Here is a 26,510-nt window from a genome sequence, read left to right as displayed (position 1 = left end):
AAGCCAGTCCGCCCCCTCTGCTCCAGTCCGACAGGTGGCGGTAACGCGCCTGAAGCTGTTTGTCAACCGCCAAAAGGAAAAAAAAAAAAAAAAGATGCAAAGAACGCATGCGCACCACAAACCTACGTAAGCGTGAGCCTGTCGTTCCCGTCGTTGTGGAGTTGGTGAGTGTTTTTGGACAAAGTAAAGCTGATAGTAGTGTCTTGTCATATATAGTTTGTGTTTTGTCGTGTAACTAACCAACTAGTTATTACATACACTGAATAGCTACGTTTAGCACTAGTATTCGTTAAAAGCCATTCACTACTAGCCGGTAACACAACTAGCTTGGCATTAGCATTGTCACAATGCACTCAGTAGCTGGCGTCACGGTGCGCTCACATACTGCAGCTAACCGGACGTTTTCGGGATCATTCAACATATTGCATTTGTATTATAAAGCGATCAAATTGCCCACTTTGCCTACGTGACGTATCTCAAGTAATTCCCAATTACTTTGACGAAATAACTGTGCTGTTACATTTAATCTCGACTTATCATTTCTTTTACAAACATCCTTTGCGAGAGAAGTTAAAGTAAATGATCATAGTTGAACAAGAGTTTGAGGATGCATTGACTTTAAAGCTCGTGAAATGCGACCCAGACTGGTTACAATGAATTCTTATATCCTCAGGGTATACGAGACGTGCAAAACACGGACTGTGTTATCTGAACAAGTAAATGAATTCAGCAAGTACTGACTGAAGTAAGAAGGGTTGTATACACACAAGTGGTACTGTGTATATGAATCCAGGAGTACATTGTACAGTGTTTTCCTCAAGGTTGTGGACGACTTGTGTTCATGTATTTGGTGTTGGGGGGCTCTGGTAGTCTTCCACCAACAAAATATTACATTAGGTTTGATTATGAGTGCATTTTTACAGGTTTTGATCAGTATTTTTGGCTCCGTCGGTGTAAAAGTTTCCCAAAATTTGACTACTACTAAATAAGTAACAATTCAATAGCTTAACTTTATAATATTATCTTAACCACAACTTTTGTGAAAAAAGTTTTTACTATAGAAATGGCTTGGGTGCTGCATGTAATCCTTTATAAGGGTAGGAAAACCCCTGCAATAATATTAGTAATTGTTATTCTATATTTGAATTTAAAAACACAGATTGTGTTTTATTTTGTCCCAGATAATTGGGAGGGAACTATTTGGAGAAACTTTGGTCTTGACTGGCTGCTCGTGTTTAGGTTTGTCTGCGTGGTTGAATCCACCACCTTGCAAAGATGGATTTCCAGCATCGAGCTGGAGGGAAGACGGGGAGCGGTGGGGTGGCGTCGGCCTCCGAGAGCAACCGTGACAGGCGAGAACGGCTACGTCAGCTTGCCCTGGAGACCATTGACATCAATAAAGACCCCTACTTTATGAAGAATCATTTAGGATCATACGAGTGCAAACTTTGTCTGACACTTCACAACAATGAGGTGAGGACGCACATGATGAAAATTTCCCTAGATTTTGTGATCTGACCTTGGTGTTATTTCTTGCGAATTTGCTGTCTTGTTTGAAAAAGATCAAATGTACAAACTACCCTCTTTTGCATTACAGGGCAGCTACTTGGCTCACACACAAGGAAAGAAACATCAGACCAACCTGTAAGTTCGTACCTTACTCCAATATGTTTGACTGTTTTGGCTCCATTAAACTGGTGTTTTAACATAACTGCAGTCCGGTTTGCTGTCATGTGCCTTCATATAATGCCTTTCAGGGACACTTGTCATTTTGAATGAAAAGTGGGACATGCGAGATTTTTATTCTGGGTGGGGGGTCTCGCCTGCTCTCTATACAGGACTGTGTTTTACCAAATGTCTGTAATGCAATGCAAATGGTTTTCTTTAGCTAGTACTGAAAATGTCGTTTTAGGAGTTTTAGTTTTGTTTGCCCCAGTAACAGCAGAGGGTTTCCCACTCAAGTATGCAACCATCAACCCATGTTGTCCAATGTGTTTATTACCAGTAAAAACAATATTGTGTTTGTGTGGCGCAGAGCGCGGAGAGCAGCTAAAGAGGCAAAAGAAGCTCCTGCTCAACCAGCTCCAGCGAAAGTGAAAGTTGAGGTCAAGAAGTTTGTCAAAATTGGTCGTCCAGGATACAAAGGTAGGCAAGCTGTTTGGTTATATATCAGTGCAGTCATTATTTACCTTATGATGATAGTAGTTTCATGACAAATCTTTTTCATTTAATTTGGATGGTCCATGTCTTTCTCTTCTTTATAGTAACCAAACAGAGGGACCCAGAGACCGGACAACAGTCTTTACTTTTCCAGGTTAGTATGTTCAGTGTATAGTTGCTGTGTAGTTTCTCCATTGTCTCCATCCCCACTGAGCCAAGCCCGGTAATATACTTCTAACAGGTTCTTAAACTGCTGCCTGATACAACGCTGCATGCTAAATCCAGTACTCATTGTTTAATTATGGGCATCTATTCTTTATGGAGGAGCTGCCAAGGTTGTTAATTACAGCAGAGCAGATGTTGTTGATAAGTTTGGCTTTCTATGCTACACAGTTGGTATCAAACAAAACCTACAGATGCCACTTTTATTTCAGTTACAGTCCTGTGATTTCCCCCCCCCCCCTTGCATTAATGGGACAGATTTGATCTTGTTAGTCAAATGAAGAAACAGATGTAGACTGAAATTGGGTCACAGACACAAACCATCATCTCATGCTCCAACCTATAAAGTTCCTTCCTGCAGCAGTAATGACTAAATGTTATTTGTAGCCATTGGCATGTGACTGACAAAGAAAATCACTGTTAACTTGTTGTTTTATTTTCTCTGTCCATCAGATTGACTATCCAGAAATCGCTGAAGGAATTGGACCCCGGCATCGTTTCATGTCTGCTTATGAACAGCGCATCGAGCCCCCTGATCGTCGCTGGCAGTACCTGCTGTTGGCTGCTGAACCATATGAGACTATTGCCTTCAAGGTGAGTAGGACCTGCTCTTGTCTCTTGCCCTTATAATGGATTTGTCTTGGTGTAATATAACATCAAGATGTTTGCTCTTCCAGGTCCCCAGTAGAGAAATTGATAAAGCAGAAAACCGCTTCTGGACCCACTGGAATAGAGAAACTAAACAGGTAGTTATCAGCTGTCACGTCGTAGTTTATCACAAAGCCAATATGCGTATTTTACAACAAAGGAAATGTGTTTTACTACGTTTTTCTTTGTTATTTTTCCTTCCAGTTCTTCCTGCAGTTCCACTTCAAAATGGAGAAAGCTGTTCCCCAGCCCAGCGGTCCACCACCACCTGCCAGTGTGAAGCGCCCCCCTCCCCTCATGAGTGGCGTTGGGCCTCGCCCACCAAATGAGACTATGCCCCCGCCCCCACCGGGAGGGATGCCGGTCCCTCCTCTTCCACCTGGTGCTCCAGGTGCCCCCCACATGCCCCCTCAGATGCCCATGCCCCCCATGCCAATGAGACCACCCCCTCCAGACGGCCTGACAATATCTAATAATTGACCCCCTACCAGTGATTTATAAATGTGTACTGTCATGATGTGCAGTCACAACGCCCTGCCTGTCTGCAGTGCCCTTCTCCCTTAGATACTGCAGGTATATTCAGTTTTATTATCTTCACAAATGTCTAAAGTTCACATTTTTGAGATTTTTTAAACATTTGTTGGATTTATGTAAATGTGCAGGGCCATCTGTTATTGCAGCAGTATGAATATGACCACAAATTTTTTTTCTATTAATATTTAGATTCCAGATATGGCGCTATGATTGGTAACTCCACTTTTGTGATTTTGTTTTTGTAATTAAACACTGTAGAGAAAAAGAAGACATTTGCTTCTCGGAGTCTACTTCTTCAAAAACAACACACTAAAACATTTATTTACAGCTCCTGAACTACGTCAACTCTAGTTTGCTGATCAGGATAAACGCTTCAATTCACCACGTTGTAAATTCGGCTCTCTGAGGCAAGTATCGGGCAACAAAACAGGCTAAATTGGGCAAATTGTTGGTAACACTCAATCTTGATCTTAAGTTTGTCATGTTCAGTTTTTCTGTTAACATTTAGTAGAGCTTGATTGGGCATGATTTATTAGACATCATCACATCTTTCAACACCAAAAAGAATCAAAGTAACCAAGTGATCACATTGGCATTTCAAATAAGGCATAAACATCCACAAAACTGCAGTTGTCTTCACGGGTAACCAAAAGCTTTAACACACAAAAGTCACATCTGTTCAGGAAAGCATCAAAATGCTGGAACACAATGTTGATGACCATGCCTGCCATTTAATTTTAAGCACACCTTGTTGAGACTCAGTGTTGGACTTTTTGTTGTTGTTATTTTAGAGTCAAAATGACCAACTTTTAATAGATGTTACCAAATCAATTTAGATGAGAATTCTCAACTCATCCTTTTTGCTTCTTTTGCTTTTCCTTCTTTTCCTCCAACTTCTTATTTTTCTTGACAACTGTCTCCTCGTCTCCTTCATTCTCATCTTCTTCATCTGCCACTTCTTCAGGGTCTTCCTTTTTAGCTCTCTCTGTCTTGTCTTTGATTTCATCATCAGTGACTTTCTTGGCTCTCCTGTCCTTTGATTTCCCGTCTCTCTGCTTCACGAGTTTTTTGTCTGGCAGTCGCTTGTTTCTGAGACCTCGGGATGCCCGTGCTGATACGCCACTCTTTGATTTTCCTCTTTTGACCTTTCCGTCACCATCACCTTCATCCTCTTCCTCTTCGTCGTCTTCATCATCAAGGTCAGGCAGCCACCAAAGCAGGACCTCCCACAAAGACGTCTCAGGCTAAAGGGAGCAGAACAGTCGTAGAACGTTTCCAGCTGTTTATCTCATAATAGGATGATTCAAATAATAACTTAATCTTTAAATAAACCAGTCATAAGTGTTCAGACAAAACTAGTAACCGAAACCAAATTACCTCTGGTGTTTGCCGTCTGTGTTGTAATGTTCCTGAACGTCTCATTGTCAGTCCAGCCGCTTCTTCCTCGTCCTCTACTGCCCCCCGACCACGTAAGGTTTCTGTGTTGTTGTTGTTTTTAGTTGTTTTTTTTTTTTAAGAAGAGATCACTCAGTCACAGCAGGCATGTTATTTCTGTACCTGAGATCTTATGTTTGTTTTCTAGTTTACTTGCCATGAAGTCTCTGAAAGCCAGAGGTGAGCACCAGGATGGTAATGGCCACAAACAGGCAGCGGTTTAGAGTGACATTCTCCCACGGTCTTTCCATCTCAGTCAGGTTCTGCATGGACATGGCTTTGTGCAAAGATGCTGAAGGAAAGGCAAGAATTGAAGGGGACACTTGTGACAATCAGGTATCGTACTTAAGTGTTCAAAGCTGACCAGGGTTGAGGAGAAAGATGTCTCACTTGCTCTGGGGAAGCTGGGATCTCTGGGTAACGGCTTGGGTTCTGCTCTTGGTTGTTGTGGCGCTGGCGCCATTTCCTGTTTGGGGACAACATGTAGCTTAATAGAAAACGATGTTAGGGATGTGAGTGCAGTGAAAATGTGTTCATGTTGGTTGTATTCTGACTAACCTCTCTGATTTTCCTGGTAGTGAATGTTTCTGGAACAGATGGATGGAGGTTTACTGAAGAGCGATAACAATAATCATTAATAACGAAAAACCAAACAACCATGCCTTCAATCTGGAATTCACGCACCCACATATATTCATGTAAAATTCATGAATAAATGTCGGTTGTATGTATGTTTTATTTCATTATCCCCTATTGACACAAAATAAAAGTCTGCTATGACAAAATTTATACTGAAGAAATACAAATGTCTGAACAACGTTCAGTTCCAGTAAGGCTACAGCTTTGAGCTATGTGCTTATACGAGCAAGAAGACAACATCCTGATGTTTAGCAGGTAGTTTATTAATGTTTACCATGTTTTCCACCTTATTTAAGCTTGTTTGCATGCTATATTTGCAAAATAACACTTAACACAAAGCACAGCTTGAAGCTAATGACAAGTGTTTGGTCACACATTAACCAAAATATTGGACAAATAAAAGTGTCGCCCTGATGGTGGTGCTAGAGGAAAAGTCAGTGGGTCCCCTAAATTACTGCAATTCAACCTAAATACATCTTGAATGTACAATATTTTAAAGCAATCCACCTACTAATGTCATTATGGTCATTATACGTAATAAATGAGATGAAAAGTCAGGGATCACCACAATCTTTATCTTTACCCTCTGAGGACCACAAAACAGGACTGTATAAAATATTTCAATCTGGTGGCAAATAAAACCACTTTTCCCACATGGCCTTTTTCGTAGTGAAATGATCCATCCAGCATGGCTGAGCTTCATTATCACTGTGCTGCCTTTGACCAGGAGTCATATTTCAGTGGCTTCCTGTGTTGCTGCTCCCAAGTATTTATAGACTTTGACAAAATATATATACGGTATATTTACAATGGGTGAAAGTATTCATGCTCAGCCGTTACAGTTCAGTGGGAGTGTGTCTGTGTGTGTCCCCACCTGGTCTGCGAATCTGTCGAACAGGCTTCTGTGGAGGAGGATCTGCTCTTGGTGGCCCGAACTCTTCCTCAAATGTCTCATAGCTTTCTTCCATTCCTTCCCTGAGAGAGAAAGAAGGAGGAAGATGGAATTAGCTCAAAACTAGGACTCTTTTCAAATATTTTTGGTAGATTCAGACATGTTCGTATTGTACAAAACGAGTCAGAGGCCAGTTCAGCCTGTGGCTTGTTGGCATTTTTTGGAAACAGTTTTATTCTTGCCGGATGTTAACTTCTGAAAACAAATGATTCACTGGCTGCAAATGTCATTACAGTTGTTCCTACTGTATCAATATTCTTTTCACTTTGTGCCATTAAAAAACAATGTTCCAATGTCTCATCAGCATTCAGTTTTGGCTGCACGAAATTATACAAGTAAAAGGTCAGCTTCTGCAGTTTATGAATGATATTATATCAGTTTCCTGACCTTTACATTTACAGATGAATTCTGTGAGGCCCTCATGTCTTCGATGACATTTCTAAACGGACATTGACCTAATGTCCTTGTAGCCCTATAAATAGAAAAAGCAATGCTTCTGGGGAGACAGATACATGTTATACAAATACAGAAAAAGAAAAGACATGTTGATACTATTGTACATATGACTGTCTTCTTCAGTGATGACTAACCTTTGACCCTGATCGGAATAAGGACCTACCTGCCTCGACATTTGGGGTCCCCTGGGCAGTGTCGTGGGAACCTTTGTCACACAGCCGTTGTTCCTCTGATCAGATGGCAACAGTGTCCGGCTCTGAACTGTCTGACAGCCAAGCACAGGTGCTGGAGAATAAAAAAAAACAAAAAGCCTTTGAGTGTCAGTGAGAGGCAATGACTGTGGCAGAGTTGACATTACCATGTCTGATAATACTGTCTGATCCCAGAGTGCTGAGCGGGTAAAAAAAATATAAGTTTAAACTGATTTATCTTATTTACTATCAACGGAGTTAGAATGCACCTATCCTGAAGGAATTTAAGCAACTTTGACAATACCCCTATAAACTAAAATGTAGTTTTTACATTTATTAAACAAATGGCCAAAAATGCCTCAAACGAAAGATGAAACTTTTCTTTAAAAATAGTGATATAATAACAATTCTTTGGATGCTTTGTCACCGTTTGTCAGGGAAGTGATTTGGACATCATGTGGATAATTTACCAGTAGAGAGCGCTGCCGTACTTGTACTCTGCTCTACAGATGAAGTCTGTAGGCTGTCAGACAGAATAACTGTCACAGATTAACAGAGGGGCAGACATGTTTCCTCCATGAGCTCACCCACAGATGCTATATCAAGCACTTTACACACATATGGCCATTTTGTCTCATCAGATTATATGTCTGTAGATGCTTTGGTGCATCTTCCCTCCTTTTTTTCATTAGTTGAAGTGGGCTGTCATACTGTGATTTGTGTGGCTCTGAGGCAAACTCACCTCTTTACGTGATATGGAGGCTGCTAAACAAGAGGCAACAGAAACAGATGTAAAAATCGTTTGGTTATATCAGGGTTTTATGTTTGCAGGCCACCTTTCTGTGGTAGATAAGAGAAAGTGTTGATGACTCACACCTTTGGTGGCACTGCACATTTGCAGCTGAATCACACATTGTAATACCCATCAGAAATCAGAATTGGACATTGACTCTGTAACCTTTGATGTGAGTAAACCATAGACTGCATATAAAAGAGTAGACTGATCAAAAGAACCCGACACAACCAATTTGTGTCTGCAGTGGCAATTTCCTTTTAGCGTTAGGGCAAAATTTAAATTTGTTCAATACTTTTGACCAAATAGCACTAGAATAAGCTCTAATTTATGTTTAATGTTATTTGGCAAACAATGGTTAACATTATACCTGCTAATGAGCAACATGGCAGTGTAAGATTAGATTTGTTTTTGTGGGGATTTTTATTGCGATTGTTCTGTTTCTCATAATTGGGAACTACATGATGGGGTGCACCTTACCTGGAGTGTTGATATTGATTGGCATTGGGCGGAGTGATATGGTGTAAGGTGATGAGGTCTTGCATTACTTCGGTTGAATAAGAGTTCAGTTGTCCGTTGTAAGGACGGAGATTAAAGGAAGCGGAAGAGGTAGACATTCCTGTGCTTCTCTTAACCCCCAAGCCCAAAAGTAAGTTGTTCCAAGAAACGGTTTCAGCTACAGTTAACGCGAGTTACCAGCTTTCTATTATCATTGTCGCTGTGTATATGTCAGCATGCTAATGTTAGTATTTAGCTCAAAGCCCAGACTCATTCTTAGTATTATTACAAAATGTTTACTCTTCATTGATAAATAATTGTATATAGGCCTAAATAAAATAATTAAATGCAAAACAGTATCACAAACAGCTTTTTCAAAATACCTAATACAGAAAATATTTGCATCACAACCCGTCAGTTGAAGAGGTTGAATCTCCATTTTTCCATTTTCAATACAAAACGGCGAGTCTGGTCAAGGTCATTTCCCAAACAATGTAGGCTATTCATATTTCTTCCCTATAATACTGTAATATTCATGAATACCTCAACTAATTTCTAAGTCAGACTGCAGTCGACCTCAAGAAGTCCCTCCTTTAACTGATGTTCATATTGTTCTCCAAAAATATCAGTTTAGTCTGGAGGACACGAACCAGGCTTTAGCTGCTCATTGTGTTCTTTTATGGCACAAAGTGTCCAGTATATAATGTGTGGATGTGTTGCGGGAACTCATAGTCCGGTACTAAGAACACATTCAGTGGCTTTGTGTGCTGTTTTAGCTTTATTCTCACTTGTAATGAGTTTGTCTGCAGACTTAATTGACCAAATGCACACTCTCACCCCGTTGATTTGTCAGGGCTTATTAGTCCCAAGGATACTGCTTCTTCGCTAGTTAGAGTGCATCATCTGTGTGAGCACTTCTTTCAATTATCACTGATTGAAAAGTGCTTTTGATTTGGATAAATTAATTCTTCCAAGTACCAAAGTGAACCTGCAGATTTCCTCCTTATCGTTCGGTAATCTCGGCTCCTCTTTGTATCTCGTTCTCAGGTCGAGTTAAAAAAGTGAATCTGTAACAGGTTTGGGGCCAAAGTCTTTAAAAAATGTTTCAAGGGCAACTTAAGTCCCCTGTGGACACATCGTGCCCAATAAAGTGAGCAAACATTGCTTGCGGACACATACGTTCTAGATTCAGGCACCAGAGAGATCCGAGCTGGGTGAAGCTTCCTGTCCCTTTTTGTCCTTACATAACGGGGACTGTGCTCAGCGGACAAACTGACTGTCCAACACCCAGTGGGAGCTGCTCTATGACCTCCCTCTCTGAATAGTATGGTGGAGTATGAAGTGACATCAGCTGTATTCTCTCTGGAACTTACTGGCTTACAGGGTCGGGAATTTAAATAGTGGAGTTAAATGTTGTGTTTTATTGATGTTAAGTATTTTGGTTTGGTTTGTAGTCGAGAAAGAAGCACTGACGTGTCTTTAAAAAGATACCTTTACAGAGCTGAAGATTTTGGCTTAATTTGTGAAAGAGAATTCGTGACTTGCACTTAGCTGTTCTGAAACTCAATATAATCCAGTCTTGACACTACAAAGACCTGACTTGAAACATAACAACATAAACACACTCAAGTCTTAAGTTTTTGCCTGGTTTTTACCCATTTTTTTTACCTGAAAGCAACTGGATTTACTTGAATTCTTAAACACATTTCATCTCTGATCCAAAAACCTTCCTCAGTCTTGACTGACTGGTGGTGAGCCCCAGGCTTTTAACCTCTTGTGGGGTTGTTAAAGAGGATTTGTGTGGGAAAATGATATCGGCAAAGAACTCCTCCAATCAAAAATATTTTCTTTATCTTTTCTTTTTTTTCTTAAAACATGTCTCAGAATCGTTTGAGTATTGGACATTTTGCTTGAAAAACACGTAGCCTCCAGAAAAAGCTAGTAGTAGTAGTAATTCAGATTTTTGTTAACACAGAAAAACGTAAAAACTTTTTTTTATGGCAGGCATTCAGACTTAAAAGACTTGTGTCTTGTGACTTGAAATTTGACTTGTGAATTGACTTGTCCTGAAAAAAATTAAATATGACTTGCAATTTGGCCCTGAGGCTAGACTTGGACTCGTGGTTCAAAAGCTGTTTCACACAGGAGATAAACGCTGTGCAAGAAATAAAGGCATTGGGACTGTTTATTGAATAAAGAGGTAATAGTAGAGCTACAGACGGGACTGCAAGGCTACCTCACAGAAGTAGAGAATGATTGATCCTGTCTGGATCTTTCTGTGTTTCCCAGAAATCTTGTGATCGATTGCATAACCAAGCTGTTCCATTCAACTCTTCATGGTTGCATGTTCAAATATACAGTATGTATGCACAATATATATTGGTAAAAAGGTTTGTTGCATAACTGATGTTGCTTTGTCTGTAAGTATTATGAGGCTAAATCATATTGTGTTTACTTGCACTAACAATAACTTCTGTACTTGTTATGTTGCTGAGGCAGTACTGCAACTTCACCTTTAGAGACTTTATGATGTATGAGTAGAAAATAATTAATCCATGATGTATTCTCTTATGAAACTCAAAATTTGCATTTAATCTGGCCTTTTTATTGAGTCATTACCTTTGTCTCTGTGTGTGGTTTTATATACAACAGTTAATTATTTTTTTTTAAAGTTATTATTAAACACAAAACCAGCAGCTGCCATCTGGAGAGCAAAGCAACAGGACTGCACCAGCAACCCTCATTTACCAGACAGCCTCACAGGACGACCTGCCTGCCTTCCAGCACAGATATCGGCCTGCGTGTTAAACAACCTCCTCCTCAGATTCGCTGACAGTGTAAAACTTGCATCTGAAGAGGAATGACACTGGATCCACAAGGATTCAGTCATATGTCTCAGTGCTGCTCGCCTTTCACTTTGAATCTCAAACCAAAGCCTTCATGTTCTCCTGGAGCGACTATGGGACTCTGTGTGTTTCTCTGCCACTCTGTATCTCTTCAGGCAGCTCGCTCAGCCTTTGATCTGTCAGAGACCCCAACATGTAACTGCCCGGATCATGAGTGCGAGTCCTGCTGGGCTCACACGGGCGCGCTGTTCTGTAATCCGGACCGTGCCCTCAGGCAGATAAATGTTTGAATGTCCAAACAATGTAATAATCTGCCGATCACTTTCCCCTTGCGGGAGTAGGGAAGCAAAGGTGGAAGATCCACAGAGATAATTCTGAGGAAGGAGCTGGAACGACCAAGAGGAATGCTGGGATTTATTGGTGGAGGAGCCCGGCTCAGGGAATAGGGTGATTTGAGTAGAAGACAAGTTGAAAGATTTTCATCATGCGCAGGCTATGGGTTTCCTCCCATTGACATCCCCCCCCCCCCCAAAAAAAAAAATATATATATCTTGAAGCCGTTTCATCGTTATGGGATGAACACAGGAGATCGAGAGAAGATGAGAAAAGAGAAACTAGTTATTGGATTTCTTTAAAGGAAATGGAAATGTAATTTGCAGTGTGTGATCATGAAAGTTCAGCGTTATCATCTCCCTGCTACAGAAGTCCTTGTTGTGTAGCTTTGATACTGAGGTGTTATAATAACTGACACCTTTTGTTTTAGTCTGCTTTTGTCTGACGTTTCTCTCAGTTTTACCTTTTAAAATTGGTTTGGCACTTACTCTTTTCACTATGTTTCTCTGGGGAGGCATGCCTGAGTGATGGGCCCCTATTCAGTCAAACACCTGAAAGTTATTTGGCCCTAATATGTACAGCCCTCCCATCCTCCTCTCCGTTTCTCATTGTGTCTGTAGGCTATTTTATTGATGGAGTAATTTGCCCTGAGATTGTGCTGTGTCTCGCGGGTGCTGTGTGTATTAATTACCATCTATTCATCTGAGGCTGTTTAGCCTTTCAGCATGCTCTAAAGCAGTAGTTCCAGGCCAGTGCTTCACAGCTTCTGTCACAGCCCTAATGCTCTGGCAGAAGTGTGTGTGCCTGTGGGAGACGAGTAATGCGAAACCTCATGCACTGAGGAAGCGTGTGATTTATTACCACAGCTCAGCGATGACCACGTAGTTGACGTCTAGAAGAGATGCAGCACAAACACAAATCTGGAGCTGCAAGATTTTGGATTTTTGATCAAATAAGTGAATTACGCAGTATTTTGTGTCGTTCCCTGTGCATATTTGTTGCTGTGCATGCATGCTTTTAATCAATAACTCATTTCATTGTCTTAAACTCATCAGAAATGTGTGAAATTGCTAATCAATTCCAAGTACAGCTTTCATTTCACAGTGAGAGAGAAAATGATTGGAGGGAGTATTTTTGTTTTTGCAAAAAAAAAATACATGAGAGAATGTGTGTGTGTGGGGGGGGGGGGAGATCTGGACTGATTGATGATAATTCTGTTATCAGTTAGACTATTTTATGTTAATGCTAAAAGAGAAGCATTTGCACTCTGAATTTCAGTCCAATACCACCACCTGTCTGTCTACTGTTTGCTGGCAGGAGCTGTTAAGTGTGTATATTTCATAAAAAAGACTAGCTCAAGGTTCATCGCAGGTTCCGTCTTACAAAAATGTTGCCTGAAATCCTCCATTGCAATTTAAATCTTGTATTACAGCTGACATGAGTACTGCCTGACGACATCCTCAGCCCTCCTCTTACTCATCCATCAACCTTCTTCTCAGCCTAATCAAAGAGCCAACACATCTACTTAGTTTCTGTCTGCCCGTCTTAGCAATTAGTAGCGGTGTTCAGCCTGCGCTATTAGAAATCTAATCTTCTCAGGCTTTTTGGACAAGATTTTGTTAAGTTGCAGGGTTGGCGAGTGTGGCAATACATCTTGCAGAAGTAGCAAGCTTGTTGCTCTACTTAAATGTTTTAATAAAGCAAAAGTAAAATGCAGTTTAGAAACTCGCTCAAGTAAATGTGAAAAACAGGTTAATAAATTTGATTCTCGACAAATCCGAAAAGGCACATGACTTTTCATGATATAAACATGAGATTCAAATAGCTGCTGAGAAAACAATTTCATGCCAAGGTCCAATTAGTAACTGTTCTGGAGTTTTCAGCGATATCGCATGTTCTTCAATTGACGTGGCGCTTGCTCAGTTGTCAGTTTCAGATCAGAATAAAATGGGAGTTTGAGCATCTATGATTCCATGACAAGTGGGCAAACTCCACCTCCTGATGAAGATCATGGGATGTGATTGGAGGCTCAGAGCAGCCATTTATGGACTTGTTTCTCTTTGGGGAGAATTGACTGTTTTTAACTGACTTTTTGTTTCAAGCCTTGTAAAGACAGACATTACAGATAGACGTGTAATATTAAAGTTACATTGACGTTACTGTATTGCTGTTTAGCAGGATTTCTGCAGATACAATGTACATTAAAGTATGAACTAATACAGGGGCTTACTGTTTTTATATTCATAATTATGTAAACATTTGGATTGCAACAAAGCATAGAGCTTCAGTCAAATAAGTCACAATCATTAGAGTGCTGAAATAAATTTATAAAGCCTCAGTTCATAATCAAGTTGTGTTTCTTTAGTTGTAACAATAATCACATTCTTTTTGTCCACATTATAAAACCAGTATTGAAAAACCAACCATATCTAAAAGCATTTTGACCTAAACCCACGTAACTTAGTTTTATCTCTTTATTAGTATTCCTACATAACTTTATACTTTGTGTCTTTATCTTATGTCTTTCTTTTGTCTTTTATTGTGAAGTCCTCATGACATCTAATCCAGAGAGGTGCCATGTACAGAAAATGTACTTGCTACCAGAAAAGCGAACACGCTGAGACAGAAACAATGATGTGTGCAGCTATGTAACTTGCTACTCCTTTAAACAGCAACTTCTGGAAAATAAAATAATCCCTTTTGGAGGTAAACATGAGCTCGTGTAGGAGACAGAAGTCTTCAGAGACAAGTCTCCTTGTTGTCTTTTCCCTGCTTGATTTGTATTCACATCTGCTGCAACTTCATTTGTGATCTCAATTATAACGTGTTTTTCATAACCTCGCCGCTTGATTTCGAAACCAACATTGCTCCAGTTTTTCTTTTCCTTTTTTTGAGATATTTCACCCCTTGATGCCTCTTTCCCTCCACTATGTTTGTGCGTGAGCAGCCTTTCAGCCGGCCCCTGGTTGTCAACTGATTGCGGATAATTACGGCTATTTGACTGCAGCTTTCACAGCCAGTCCTTTCTGGAGGCACTTAGAGAAGGAGAACATGCCAAGCAGAGGCCCTTAACTGCCTCTGGAGATAACTACGCACACAATGGCACAGTGAATATGACAATAAAAACCATACATCTGACCGATGCTTATGCTATCAGGTATTCACACATAAAGCCATCCTATAACTGACTGAGCTAGTGAAAACCTCAGTATTTAAACAACAAAGGTTTACATTGAAAAGGCAATATTAAGTGATGTAACTCAGTACAGTAACAAATTCTAAAATCATTCCCCTCTTTCAAGTTTCAAGCATATTTTACACAGAAATGACATAAAATGCCTGTTTAAAGCATTTAAAATTAGTTAAATAATTCATACTTAAAATGAATATTTTTCAATATTGAGGAGTAAAGTATCTTTCATAGTTTGAGGACAAATTGAGTTCCTTCTTAGTCCCGTTCTCTCCCACATTATGAACCTAATCCTGGTTTGAAGGAATGTAATTGTTCTCGAGCTGTCGTACATTAGCTACATGCCTCTCAGCTCAGTGCTATATCCAGCACAGTAGGAATGAGTCAGACTCTTTATGATGACAACTCTCCCCGTCATGCTCTTTCTCCCTCTCTTTCTCTCACTGCACCGCCTGACACTTTTTTTTTCCTCCCGTTCTTTTTCGTCTCTGCTCGTTGTCTTCTGCATCCTCCCCCCCTCCCTCCCTCCTTCTTCTTCTCCTGCTTACATAAGCTGCATTGAAAGCAGTGACAGCGGAGACTTGAGAACTCATCACAGTCCTCACTCAACAGGAACACCCCTTCTGTCTGCCTCCTTGTTTCAGGGGGAGCCATGACAGCTGCACACTTGACCGCGGGCAAAAGTAGATAATAGCAGGAGAGATCAAAGCTGATAAAGATAACAGACACATGCACTTTCTCCAGCTTTCTATCTCTCTCCCACATACACTCCTTCTCTCTGACTTGACACACATGAGGTACATTATTTTCAAAGTGGAACCAAAAGTACAAAGCAAAAACCTGCAGGTTTTTTTGTGTTTTTGATTTTATTCAATGTATAATTTATTAAGCTGTCAGACATTGTCCTGGTGATGAAAGCAGATGCAGAGAAGAAAAAGAGGGACTCCAAACTCCTCTGTGAATTTAACAGTCTGAAGAAAAATGTAAAAGGATTGGTTTAAAACTCACCACAAACATTGTTGCTTTAGTGTAGTCTCATAACAACAATTTTGTCTCAGGTTCGTCAGAACCTTTATTTGAGCAGCAGCAGTACAGCAATACCGGAGAAAGAAGAGGGCAGCGGTTGCACTGGAGTCTTGTGTTCACAAAAAGAAGATTTGAGAAACTTCTTTGGCACTTGGGGCATTACTTTTTAAATTGGATATGCTGAACATGTTTGCAAACAGATTATTTGCACATCCAGCAGCTACAGAGCAGCGTTGTCTTTCATCTGGAGTCATGCTTCTGTCTGCTCGATTATGGCCAATATTCACTTGTTCTTTGCTCTGTTTTTGTTCTCTGCCATCTTCTGACGGAAATATTTGGCTCCTTAGCTGCTAGATGCTCCACTACGTTTACATTTTTATTTGTCTATCTTAATGTGATTCTCTCATGCCTATATTTAAAGATTTATTGCTGTAATCTGTCATCTTGTCCATTCTGGCAGTGAAGACATTATTTCCTAATCCCACTCCAAAGTATCTAATGTGGGACAAATTCCATCGATCTCTTCTGGCCAGTGTGAAAAGAACAAATAATTAGAGCAGCCACCAATGTTTTGGACATGTATAGTGTGTGAAAATAGCTTTTTTAAGACGGGCTTGATTAAATCCACAGTATTTCTCTTTCACTGACACAATAATATGGTTCCTTTAGTATTATCCTTATGAAAATCAATAAGATGTAAGTAAGCAAAAAAAAAACAGCTGCACGCTGGCGCTGCACTACCACCCTGTCAGATATTTAGTTGTTAAGCAACAGTGTTCATGTTATGACAGGCTAACAGGAATACAAAATAGATGCTTTTGTTGTACCCTGATAAGATGTTTTTTTTTCCCCTCTTGCTCCTCTGTCACTGGGCTCAGTTTGTATTTAAGGGCTGTGAAATGAGGCAACCAGAGGAAAAGCAGAGGATAGAAGAACTGCAGACAGAAGGAAGGTGCTAAGTTTATGATTATTGAACTGAAATATGGCCCTGGTTTCCTTTAGGCTTGTATTGTCCTGGAAGCTGGAGGTTCAGATGCGCACACACACACACACACACACACACACACACACACACACACACACACACACACACATAATCGCACACACTGACAAATGTGCAAGCCTTGTTTTTTGGTTTTTGTTTATCTCGACACTGCAGGCACTCAGACAAACCCCTCTGATTTCACATGCAGGCTTGCCTATGTAATTGTTATGCCCACTGAGTGGTTGCTGGCACCTGACAACAGATTTCATATTGCCTGGATGTCGAGTGTATGTAACCACCGCAAGCACTGAAAACACAGCAGCCAGCAGGGATTTTTGAACGTACAGGCAACAAAGATACTTTAAGCCAAATTTTATGCCCTATATCTTTTGCATGTGTGAATGGTTGCGCAGATGAGCAGGATTTGCTGCCGCCTCCTTTGATTAATTCCCCCCCGGGCTATCTGCATGATTGTGACTCTGTAATGCCATCACAGATTATCTAGAAATTTTGGTGATTATTCATGTCTTTTTTTGCTTTGCGGCTGTGGAGCAATTATGCTTATCTGACATTTACAGTATTCCAGAGAACCAGACATACAGCTCAGTTTAATATATAACAGCAGTGAAAAATAACTATTAATAGGAGATCAATACTAGTGGACATATGTGCAAAGCTGCCTGCATACAGTATGTATAATGGGCTGTCTGCTTGTTTATATATTTCTGTGTGCATGTCTGTGAACCTGCAGCCGGTGATAAGAGGGTGATCAATGCATGCGTCGCAATAACAGTCCAAGACTGTTTCCATTTCAGCGGAGGGTAGGAGTCCCATGCCAAGTACCAAAATAAAATAAGATATACCATTTATTTTCTGAGTGCAGTTAGAGTGCAGTAACAAATGCGAATCTGAGCCTCATTTATCAATGTTTATTTTCTGTATGCATAAAATGCCATGAAGCTTGACAAGCATTTGCTAATTTGTAAATATATCATAAGATAATTGGTGCCCAATGTGAAACGGAGCCCTGAATTTAGCACACCTCGTGCCAGAACTATCAATCTCTCTGCAATGCATTACAAAACAAAATCAAACTGTGCATTTTTCCGCCATTACTTTGCCCAGACCTGGGCTGAGGCAATAATTCACTGTATATGTGCTCTCTATAACAATGAGGCTTGAATCAGTTGTGACTGTGCTGCCTTGGCCCCGGTCTCAGGTGTTAGGCGGTCATGCTGGGCAGAAAGCAGCCCAGTCTGCATCAACACACATCATCTACCCCTCTCAGCCACGTTCTCCGCCGAGAGATAGAGCTCTCATCACTCACTACTCTCCATCAGCCCCAGTGATTGGCTTATTATCAGATGTCCTGCACAGGGGAAGAATGAGCCATGCATCAATGCACATATTGCTGCCTCCACAAAGACTTGTGAATCCCTCACACTGGCTACACAAACATCAAGGAGCCTAAAAGGATAACACCTTTTTTTTTGTATCTGTCAGTTGTAAGAGCCTGACGGGACACACTTGAATGTGAATACATGCTGATGCACACATACTGGAGAAAGCATGAGAATCTCACACACACTGAAGGTAACTATACCTGTACTGATGCTATAGCAAGAACTATTGAAGAACTTAGAACTACTCTAACTATTGTCATAGTTAGATTGACCTTGACAGAAAATCATGTGAATGGGGCAATCCACTAATATTACATGGCATTGTTTGCACTAATCACCCTCTGGGCAGTCATATAACGTTGTTTGCAGCTGTGGTAGAAGTTTTCTAAAAGTGAAAAAATAACCGTGATGATGTTAACAGGGTTATCTCAGCAATTTTTTGTTTCACATTTGTAACTAAAAATCTGCAAATTACAAACTTGGGGCATCACATTTGAACACCACCCAAAAGTGTTGTCACAAGGATGTTTTTGTCGCTTGTTGTGTAGCTGGGAGTAAAAGTCAGGATATGTTGGCATCTGTTGCTTGAGTTTTATTATAACTTTAATTTAGCTGTCTCCTCAGACATTATGGAAGTGCAGTACTAAATCGTCTAAGTGCCACTTTATGGTTCAGCACATGTTCTTATGGAACATTATACATGGCATTACTGTATCCTGCATTGCTGCAGCAGGCTATTTAAAGTACATAGAAACTATATTGCCACATTATATCATGTCAGTGAGTTCACAGTGCAGTCAAATGTACAATGTGCCAGCTGTTACTACCTGTCTGTTTATGGAAAAATATGCTGCCCATAGGCTTACTGGCAATTCCCTTGGCCGAGGGCCAAAGCCATCTAAGATTTGTCTTCTAGTCCAAAATGTTTATATAAAATCATTACTAAACAATGAGACAAGCGGTGAGGGCCTGCGCGGTGTATTGGCTGAGTTTTTCACAGGATGTATCTGCAGCAGAGCATGGCTCTGGTGTAATAAACTGCAGTGTGCTGGAATAATCTCTGTATGTTTCAGGCTTGATTTCACCACAGCTACAGAGGGAGGACATATAGTCAAAAGGAAAGTGTGGTGACACGGGCTCCATCTTCATGCTGGAGTCAAAGGGTCCAGGGATCAGCATCCTACCTCGTGTGTGTATGTGTGTGACTAAGTGTGTGTGAAAGAGCAAGAGAGAAAGAGAGAACATGTTTGTGGGTGTATTGGTTTTCCTATAGCCAAGGATATATTTTTCAGTCTGAGGTGAAGGGAGGTAACCACCAAAAGCCTGAACAGTCTTCCACCTTCCCTCTCCCTTATCCTCTTTGCACAATCCTTTCATTTTCTGGCCTCTCCAACATCGTGTCTCCAAATGCACTATAATTCTGCAACCAATTTCATACTGTATTTCTGCCAAAGCCCCCATTTTCCCTTCACTTCTACCCACTCACTTGTCAATCCTACTCTACTTCACGCTTTATATATTCTCATTTAGACCTCCCTCTTTCAAGCCGGTTAATCTCTGCCTCTGCTGCTCCAGTCCACACCTTTTACTTTCCTCCTTTCAAGGAGCTTTTCCTCATTCTCTCCTTCATCCCTCCGCGCCCTTCTCCCTGACCTCGTCGAACCTGCCTTCCTTCACTAAACCCTGTGAATTGCCCCCTATGCTTAAACAGCATGGGACTGCACCACTTTTCAGACGGCTGTTAGAGCTCAAGGGTGTGTCAGGTTTAGTATCTGAATTTTTGTTGTTGTATGTGTGTGTGTTTCAGAGACTGTCGGGGGGTGAGTAGTACTAGTCGTGATTAATATGCTGTTCTTTCTCCCCCCATGCAGATCGGACATCCTGGGGGGAGAAAGGCAGCACAAGGACAGGAAGTGGGGCAGCTGAAAAAGGAAGTCAGCTAATGAAAGAATATTTTTAAACTTATTTTAGAGTGAAAATATGCTGATACAGTATTGTGCAAGCATTTCAAGCACTTCAAATTCTTATTCATCACACAAAACAATCAGAGAAGCATCTGAATGGTCCCAAATTTGTTGTGCAGCATGACAACAAGCCCAAATGTATCCTGTAAAAAGTCATAAAGATGTATCTTTAGTAACAAGAAGAACAAGGATTCCTGAAACATCATGGAATGAGTCTGAGATCTTGTGAGCTGACAGACACCGAGACAGCAGCTCGGGTACAGGTCAGTACTCTAAAACTCAATGTAATGTACTGTGAAATTACCGATGATCAGTTATCAAGACCGGATTTCCTCTCCATCAGAATAGTCAGTTTCCACTCAGCTAACAACATTATTCCTCAAAATCAAGTGCATGTTGGAAGTGAGTAAAATCATGACATGGATGTTACAGTAGTTATTGGTTGGGTGTTTTCTGCCTAACCCCACCTTAAAAAAAAGATTACTCCCCAGTCTCTTTCCAAACCTTTACAAAACATTGTTACTATGTGCTGAATTTGCAGAAAAGAGAGATTTGCTCCGAGAGGGCTAATCTTATCTGATATAAGCCTGCTAGAGACACCAAAGAAGTGAGAGAGCAAGAGTTGCAGAAGAAGGGAGGAGGAAGCCTATTGTAGAGAGTGCTACGTTTTGTTGATATTAAGACAGACAATGAACGATAGCCCTCATTGCTGATGCATTTTGGTTAACTTTTGCATCTATTTGTTGACCGAGATGAACTGAAACCAACACTGAACTCTATGCACGGCTGTGGAGAAGAGACGGGATCATAATGTGTGAGTGACACTGCAGGGAACGACTAGAGGCTGGGGAGGCATTTTTCACAAAGCCACAAGTCTTAGTGGTAAATTAAATGCCATTTACTTAACACCATTTTAATCCATCAGTTTTAGATTGTCAATATCGGACCACCCTGCAGAATCGCAGATTACATTATCCTCGCTTTCCACAATATCTGCACATGGCAGTATAATTAAATTTCAAAAAAGATTGGTTAGGGAAAGGTTATGCGAAAAACATTGTGTTAAGATTTCCTGTCTGTCTCTGTTTTGTCTGTCATGTGTTTTTGTTTTGGTCTGTGTCTGGGGGGGGGGGCGTGGACTCTTTCATTGCTCACCTCCAGACACCTCCCACTCTTCACTCCTTATCAGGTGGACACAGCTGTCTCACGTTCCAGTAATCATCACCCGGCAGTATATGAACCCCGGTCCTGCACTCCATCTGCGTCAGTCCGTACAATACCCTCACTACTACGCTGTGGTTCTGTAAGTCAGTTTGCATATGTTTGCAATTCAAGTTCTGACCCTCCTGTCTGTCTCCTGCCTGCCGCAGTTCCTACCAGCGTGCCTGCCTGTCTGTAATCCTGTGATCCTCCCTGCTATCCTGTGTCGCACCACGGTTGCCACGCAGTCGATCCTGTTGCTCTCCTGTGCCGGACCACGGGTGCCACACAGTTGATCCTTCCTGACGTGTTGTATCGGTCCAAGGGAACCATACACCCATCCTGCCGGATATCTTGTTGTTTTGGAAAGAAATATTCTTCCCTGAAAATCCTGCTGTTGCCCGTGCTGCATTTGGGTCCGCTCACAACACATATCGTGACCGAGCGGACTCCATCTGACTGTGAACCTAGGACATTACCGTCCACCCACCTATAGAAACCTGATTGCACCATAGGCCTGTCAATCAAACAAGACATGCCCCCAAACACACCTCTCTTTGAGGACGATTATCTAAATAATTAGGGGATTATTTTTTAGATTGTTCAACAGAAAAATAATCAACAGGAGCGAATTTAGCAGATGACACCATAACGACTTGTGGAAAAAATGTCATGACTTTATTTCATGTGAGAAGTCAAATGAGAGTCAATGGAGACAGAGGCTTTCTGAAACCAACCCCCAGTGGCCCTCAGTGTTACTGCACTTCAACCTGGTTTCATGGCAAACAAATCAGTGTCACGTCTTTGCCTTCTGAGATGTATCAGTGTCTGTGACTTCCACCATCAAGCCACCCCTCGTACATCCTTACTTGAACTTCAGCAGCTTCTGTACTTTGTCTTTTTAACTCCGTCACGTTACCTGCCTCTATTTACATACGTGTTCTAAAATCAAATACATGCTTTCCTTTTAGTGGATTAGGGTGTGTATTACAGGCTTTGATAGCAGGCTATGCACTTTATGGCGCCTCCACACTGGCTTCACTTTTTAGACCTAGAAGCTATGTATGTTTTCATATACAGTCTATGACACGGCCAAATGATTCATAGTAGGCTACATAAATAGATTTTATGTATATATAAATAGATTTTATGTAGCACAGCTTGAGTTTGTTGTTGAGTTAACAAATGTGCTAGGAGGAAATGGTGAATTTTGTGACACAGGATAATGATGAGGTGTGTGAATACTGCACATTTACTAATGGAAGTTGAAGCTGAGGCGTTGACAAAGAATGAGTATGTGTGCTCACCGTCCCATTTCTGGATGAAGACTTTAAAAGAGAGAACCTGGTTGGATGGATGTGCTTATGTGGTGTCATAAGGGTGTTGAAGAAATAATTGCAATTCTCCCATCATGGAGGTTTGGACTTGACTCCAGGTTACAGTCTGCCTGCAAGGACTATAGAGCAGGTGGAAGGAGGAAGATATAGGCACAAAAATTAATTAAAATTCTCCCTCTCTTCCTTTTCTCTTTTTATGCATACATAACCACTCGCTGCTCATGACCACAGGATTGAGAGCCACAAAACTAGGAGGAGGGCAGAGAATGAAAGGTTAGATTGGGAGATTACTGAAACAGAGAGAGAGGTGGAGAGGTAGCAGCGTGATGAAGGTGAAAGATTAATAACCACCTTGTCCTTGGCCAACAGGCTATGTAGTTATAGCCCAGCAGCTGTGGGATTCATACCAGCAAATGTCAGGCTTACAGCTACAGCATGTGCTAATATGTGTCTGCGTTACCCTTCAAAGCAACAGATTGTACCATATTCTTTATTGTATACACCTGTCAAATATACACTTTTGATAAAAATGTCATATATTGCTACTATTTGCAATATTGTTGTATCTTTTTCTGAACAACTTCCTTTATAATGTGCCTTTTTTTAGGTGTGATAATGAAGCACAGAAATGATACAGAATTTGAAAGAGTTGGTGTTTTCAACACAGACATGGATGGTTGGTGTGTGTGTGTGTGTGTGTGTGTGTGTGTGTGTGTGTGTGTGTGTGTGTGTGTGTGTGTGTGTGTGTGTGTGTGTGTGTGTGAGTGAGTGTGAGTGTGAGTGCTTTCATTGGGTTTTTAATCAGGGCGTCACGCTCTCGGTTCCGATTAGGTACAGCAGGCAGGGCTCTCCAGCCGGCTGCTTCTGAACAACAACACGCTCTAAAAAGGAGATAATGTTTCGACACTCACAGGCTCAGAGAAAATGAACGACTCTGCCTCCCTCACTCTCTCTTCCTCTCCTTCTCTCCTTCTCATCTGCAGTCCAAATCAGATCGATACTGAGAGAAAATGAAACTCTAAAATAACAGGAAGGGGGGAGCAGCCTCAGGTACAATATGTGTCTTGTCACGTGAAAAAAGGAAGACAAGAGAACCTAATATGAGGAGCAACCAATATGATTGGGTGTTGTGTCCTCTGGCCTTCCACATGTCACAAACCCTTTTCAAAGATCATCAGATGCAAGCCGCAAACACACACACACACACACACACACACACACACACACACACACACACACACACTCAGTGTGTAACAAACTGCGAGAGACGCACGACCATAGTAATTGTGTTTTTGCTTTTGCGCATCTGCAGTGACAATATGTGATCCTCACACTTCATTCCACATGTCAAAAGACATTATTCTTGTTGCTTCCCATTAATTGACTCATCTTTCTTTCATTTCATCTCCAGCCAGCGTGTACAAGGACTCATCTCCAGGCTCCGCTCCCATCTATTGGGGACATTATGAGGAACAGAAAAAAGAAGGTAATGGAGAATTTTTTTTTTTGCATAAATTATTGTTCTTTATGTGCATCTTTTAATTAATAGAAAGTTTAATGTGTGTTGGAGAAAAAGCTAAGACTATCTCTGTGTGCCAGCAGCTTATAATTCAGTGAAGGTGGCACATTATTATTAAATATGAGAATGGCCCTTATAAGAGAGGAGAGAGGGCGACTGTTCAACAATCACTACGTTGTCTTCCCAGTATGATGATATTCATAAATACAATTCAGCACCAGAAACAATAGACACACAATCAGTCTCACAGAGCACAATCAGACCTATTGTAGAAGGAGTAATGGTAGAGTGTGATGACATGGGACTTAAACTTCTTCACTTCACCTTGCAAACAGAAAGAATCGCAGAAAAGTTCTTCTCACATTACATTTTTGCATATTCATTATGCAGTTGCTTTCTTTCATCTACGTTATTGTCGTGGTCGTGGGTCTCTCTTTCATTATTCTTTGTTTGTATGAATGAACAGATTTATAAGGACCACCTGTATCATTAATCTCTCTGTGAACCAATGATTAACTCTGCATTTTACGGCCCCCAGGATTATTTGAATACATTCTTATTAACAAGTCTTCAGCCATGCTTGCAGCGCTGTGGGGCTGTACTTGTGTATAGCAGTGCTTTAAGCTAATTTTATGCACATAAAATATGCACGCTAACATTTGCTAATTACCACTAAACTCAAAGTATAGCTCAGTCAGATGGGAATGTCATTCCATTTGTAGGTACTTAGTCCTTAAAGTAATGGACAAAATAAAAATCTTACTCAATGATGGTGCAAAATAGAAGCCAGGTGACCATGACTGTGATTTCGGTTCATCCTGATGAGGACTTTAGTGTCTGGTAGAAGTTGATGGGACATTTCTTTCAAAACCATAAAGGTGAACCTCATGGTGGTGCTGTAATGGAAAAGTCAGGACATCACCCAGATCAGTAGGATTCCTCCTCCGGCAATGATAAATGTCTGCACCAAATGTCAGGGCAGTCCATCCAATAGCTGTTGAGATATATTTCAGTTTAGACCAATAAGGTTGACTGACACAGTCTGCCCAGAGAGACAAGCTGCTGGATGGCTAAAAATCATAATATTTGCCAGTAAGTGTGGATTTGTGCATTAATGACTGTTTATGCTTTGTGACAGACAGCAACCTGTTGAGGTTGTACCCTGCTTCTCACTCACTACGAGCTGGGATAGGCTCCAGCCCTCGGTGTCCCCGCACAGGACAAACAGGTAATGTATAATTTACGTGTGAATTAACTCTGCATATTTATAATTTACGCCTCACTGAAAAATAAAGGTTTAACACAGAGAAGTGATGTGGCAGATCCACAGCAACATTACCTCTGTTGCTATCCAAACACAACACATTCTAATGAAATGCTTGGTAAGACACCCATAATTTGCCGAAAACCCATATGGTCTGGAGCAACTATGTGATGGATTATTGCATGACCAACTGTAACAGATGCCCCGTTATTGGCTCTGAATGGAAAGTCTTGATTCACGGGGAGGATGCCTTCTGTTTATTTCTCACACATTTTTTTTATAACTCTATTACACCAGCAGGTGATGTGGGGCAGTCAGCCACAACCCCACCCCTGACCTGCCGACACTCACCCACCTCCATGTACGCCAACATTTTTTGGAGTCAGTGGGGTATTACATATTTCAAGCTGGAGAAGATGTGAAAGGTGGTGCACACTCTACATTCACTGTCCTTGGGCTCCACATGTCTCCTGCTAATGAAATCTAAACACACATCAGATAGCACTCCTCTCTGCAGTGGCCTCAAGAGATTTTTTGATCCGATAGTAAAGTTTTAATTATTGCATAAAAGACCTCAGTGGGCCTACTAGCTGTCTCCATTTTTGCGCTGCTGTTTCCTTATTTCAGTGAAAGGGCCCTCAGGGTCCTGCAGGAGTCCCAACCATTAGTGTCGACATTAAAATCAAAAAGCAGCCAGGCTTTTCTACTTCATTCTGAAACTAACATAGCTTCCACATTACTTGCTGTGTTAGAGGCAACATGACCTTGTTGAATCGCAGAGTAATCTCACACCAGCATATAAATTAGAGAACAAGCCAGAGACACATGAAATATCCCAGTATATTACTGTGTGATGTGACAATAATTTGTGGCAGACTGTTGGCAATTTCAGACAATATTCATACAAGATGTTTTT

At 41.0% G+C, this 26,510-nt stretch overlaps 2 protein-coding genes across 7 annotated transcripts; one reads left to right on the top strand and one right to left on the bottom strand.

The window, feature by feature from the left end:
* Positions 1–108: 108 nt before the first annotated feature.
* Positions 109–3,834, top strand: sf3a2 (splicing factor 3a, subunit 2). Its single transcript, XM_069157129.1, has 8 exons — positions 109–164; positions 1,240–1,473; positions 1,598–1,644; positions 2,036–2,145; positions 2,265–2,314; positions 2,836–2,976; positions 3,060–3,128; positions 3,235–3,834. The coding sequence occupies exons 2-8, from the start codon at positions 1,276–1,278 to the stop codon at positions 3,508–3,510; spliced, it is 891 nt and encodes a 296-aa protein (XP_069013230.1). The 5' UTR covers positions 109–164; positions 1,240–1,275; the 3' UTR covers positions 3,511–3,834.
* Positions 3,835–4,082: 248 nt separating this feature from the next.
* On the bottom strand, positions 4,083–7,305 carry LOC138202837 (translation initiation factor IF-2). 6 transcript variants are annotated; one of them, XM_069157132.1, is made up of 8 exons: positions 7,209–7,305; positions 6,977–7,085; positions 6,512–6,612; positions 5,557–5,609; positions 5,389–5,464; positions 5,156–5,290; positions 4,942–5,042; positions 4,083–4,808 (listed from the first exon to the last, which is right to left on the bottom strand). In XM_069157132.1, the coding sequence occupies exons 3-8, from the start codon at positions 6,603–6,605 to the stop codon at positions 4,416–4,418; spliced, it is 852 nt and encodes a 283-aa protein (XP_069013233.1). In that variant the 5' UTR covers positions 6,606–6,612; positions 6,977–7,085; positions 7,209–7,305; the 3' UTR covers positions 4,083–4,415. The 6 variants fall into 6 exon arrangements, with proteins under 6 accessions (XP_069013233.1, XP_069013234.1, XP_069013235.1 ...); XM_069157133.1 differs by having other exon boundaries at positions 6,977–7,061; XM_069157134.1 differs by having other exon boundaries at positions 6,977–7,082; positions 7,209–7,302.
* Between the last annotated feature and the right edge of the window lie 19,205 nt (positions 7,306–26,510).

This window comes from Embiotoca jacksoni, unplaced genomic scaffold, assembly GCF_022577435.1.
Source record: "Embiotoca jacksoni isolate LCO1_2020_lvr unplaced genomic scaffold, fEmbJac1.0.p SCAF_22, whole genome shotgun sequence".
Taxonomy (NCBI): domain Eukaryota; kingdom Metazoa; phylum Chordata; class Actinopteri; family Embiotocidae; genus Embiotoca; species Embiotoca jacksoni.
This window is presented reverse-complemented; position numbering and strand designations above follow the sequence as displayed.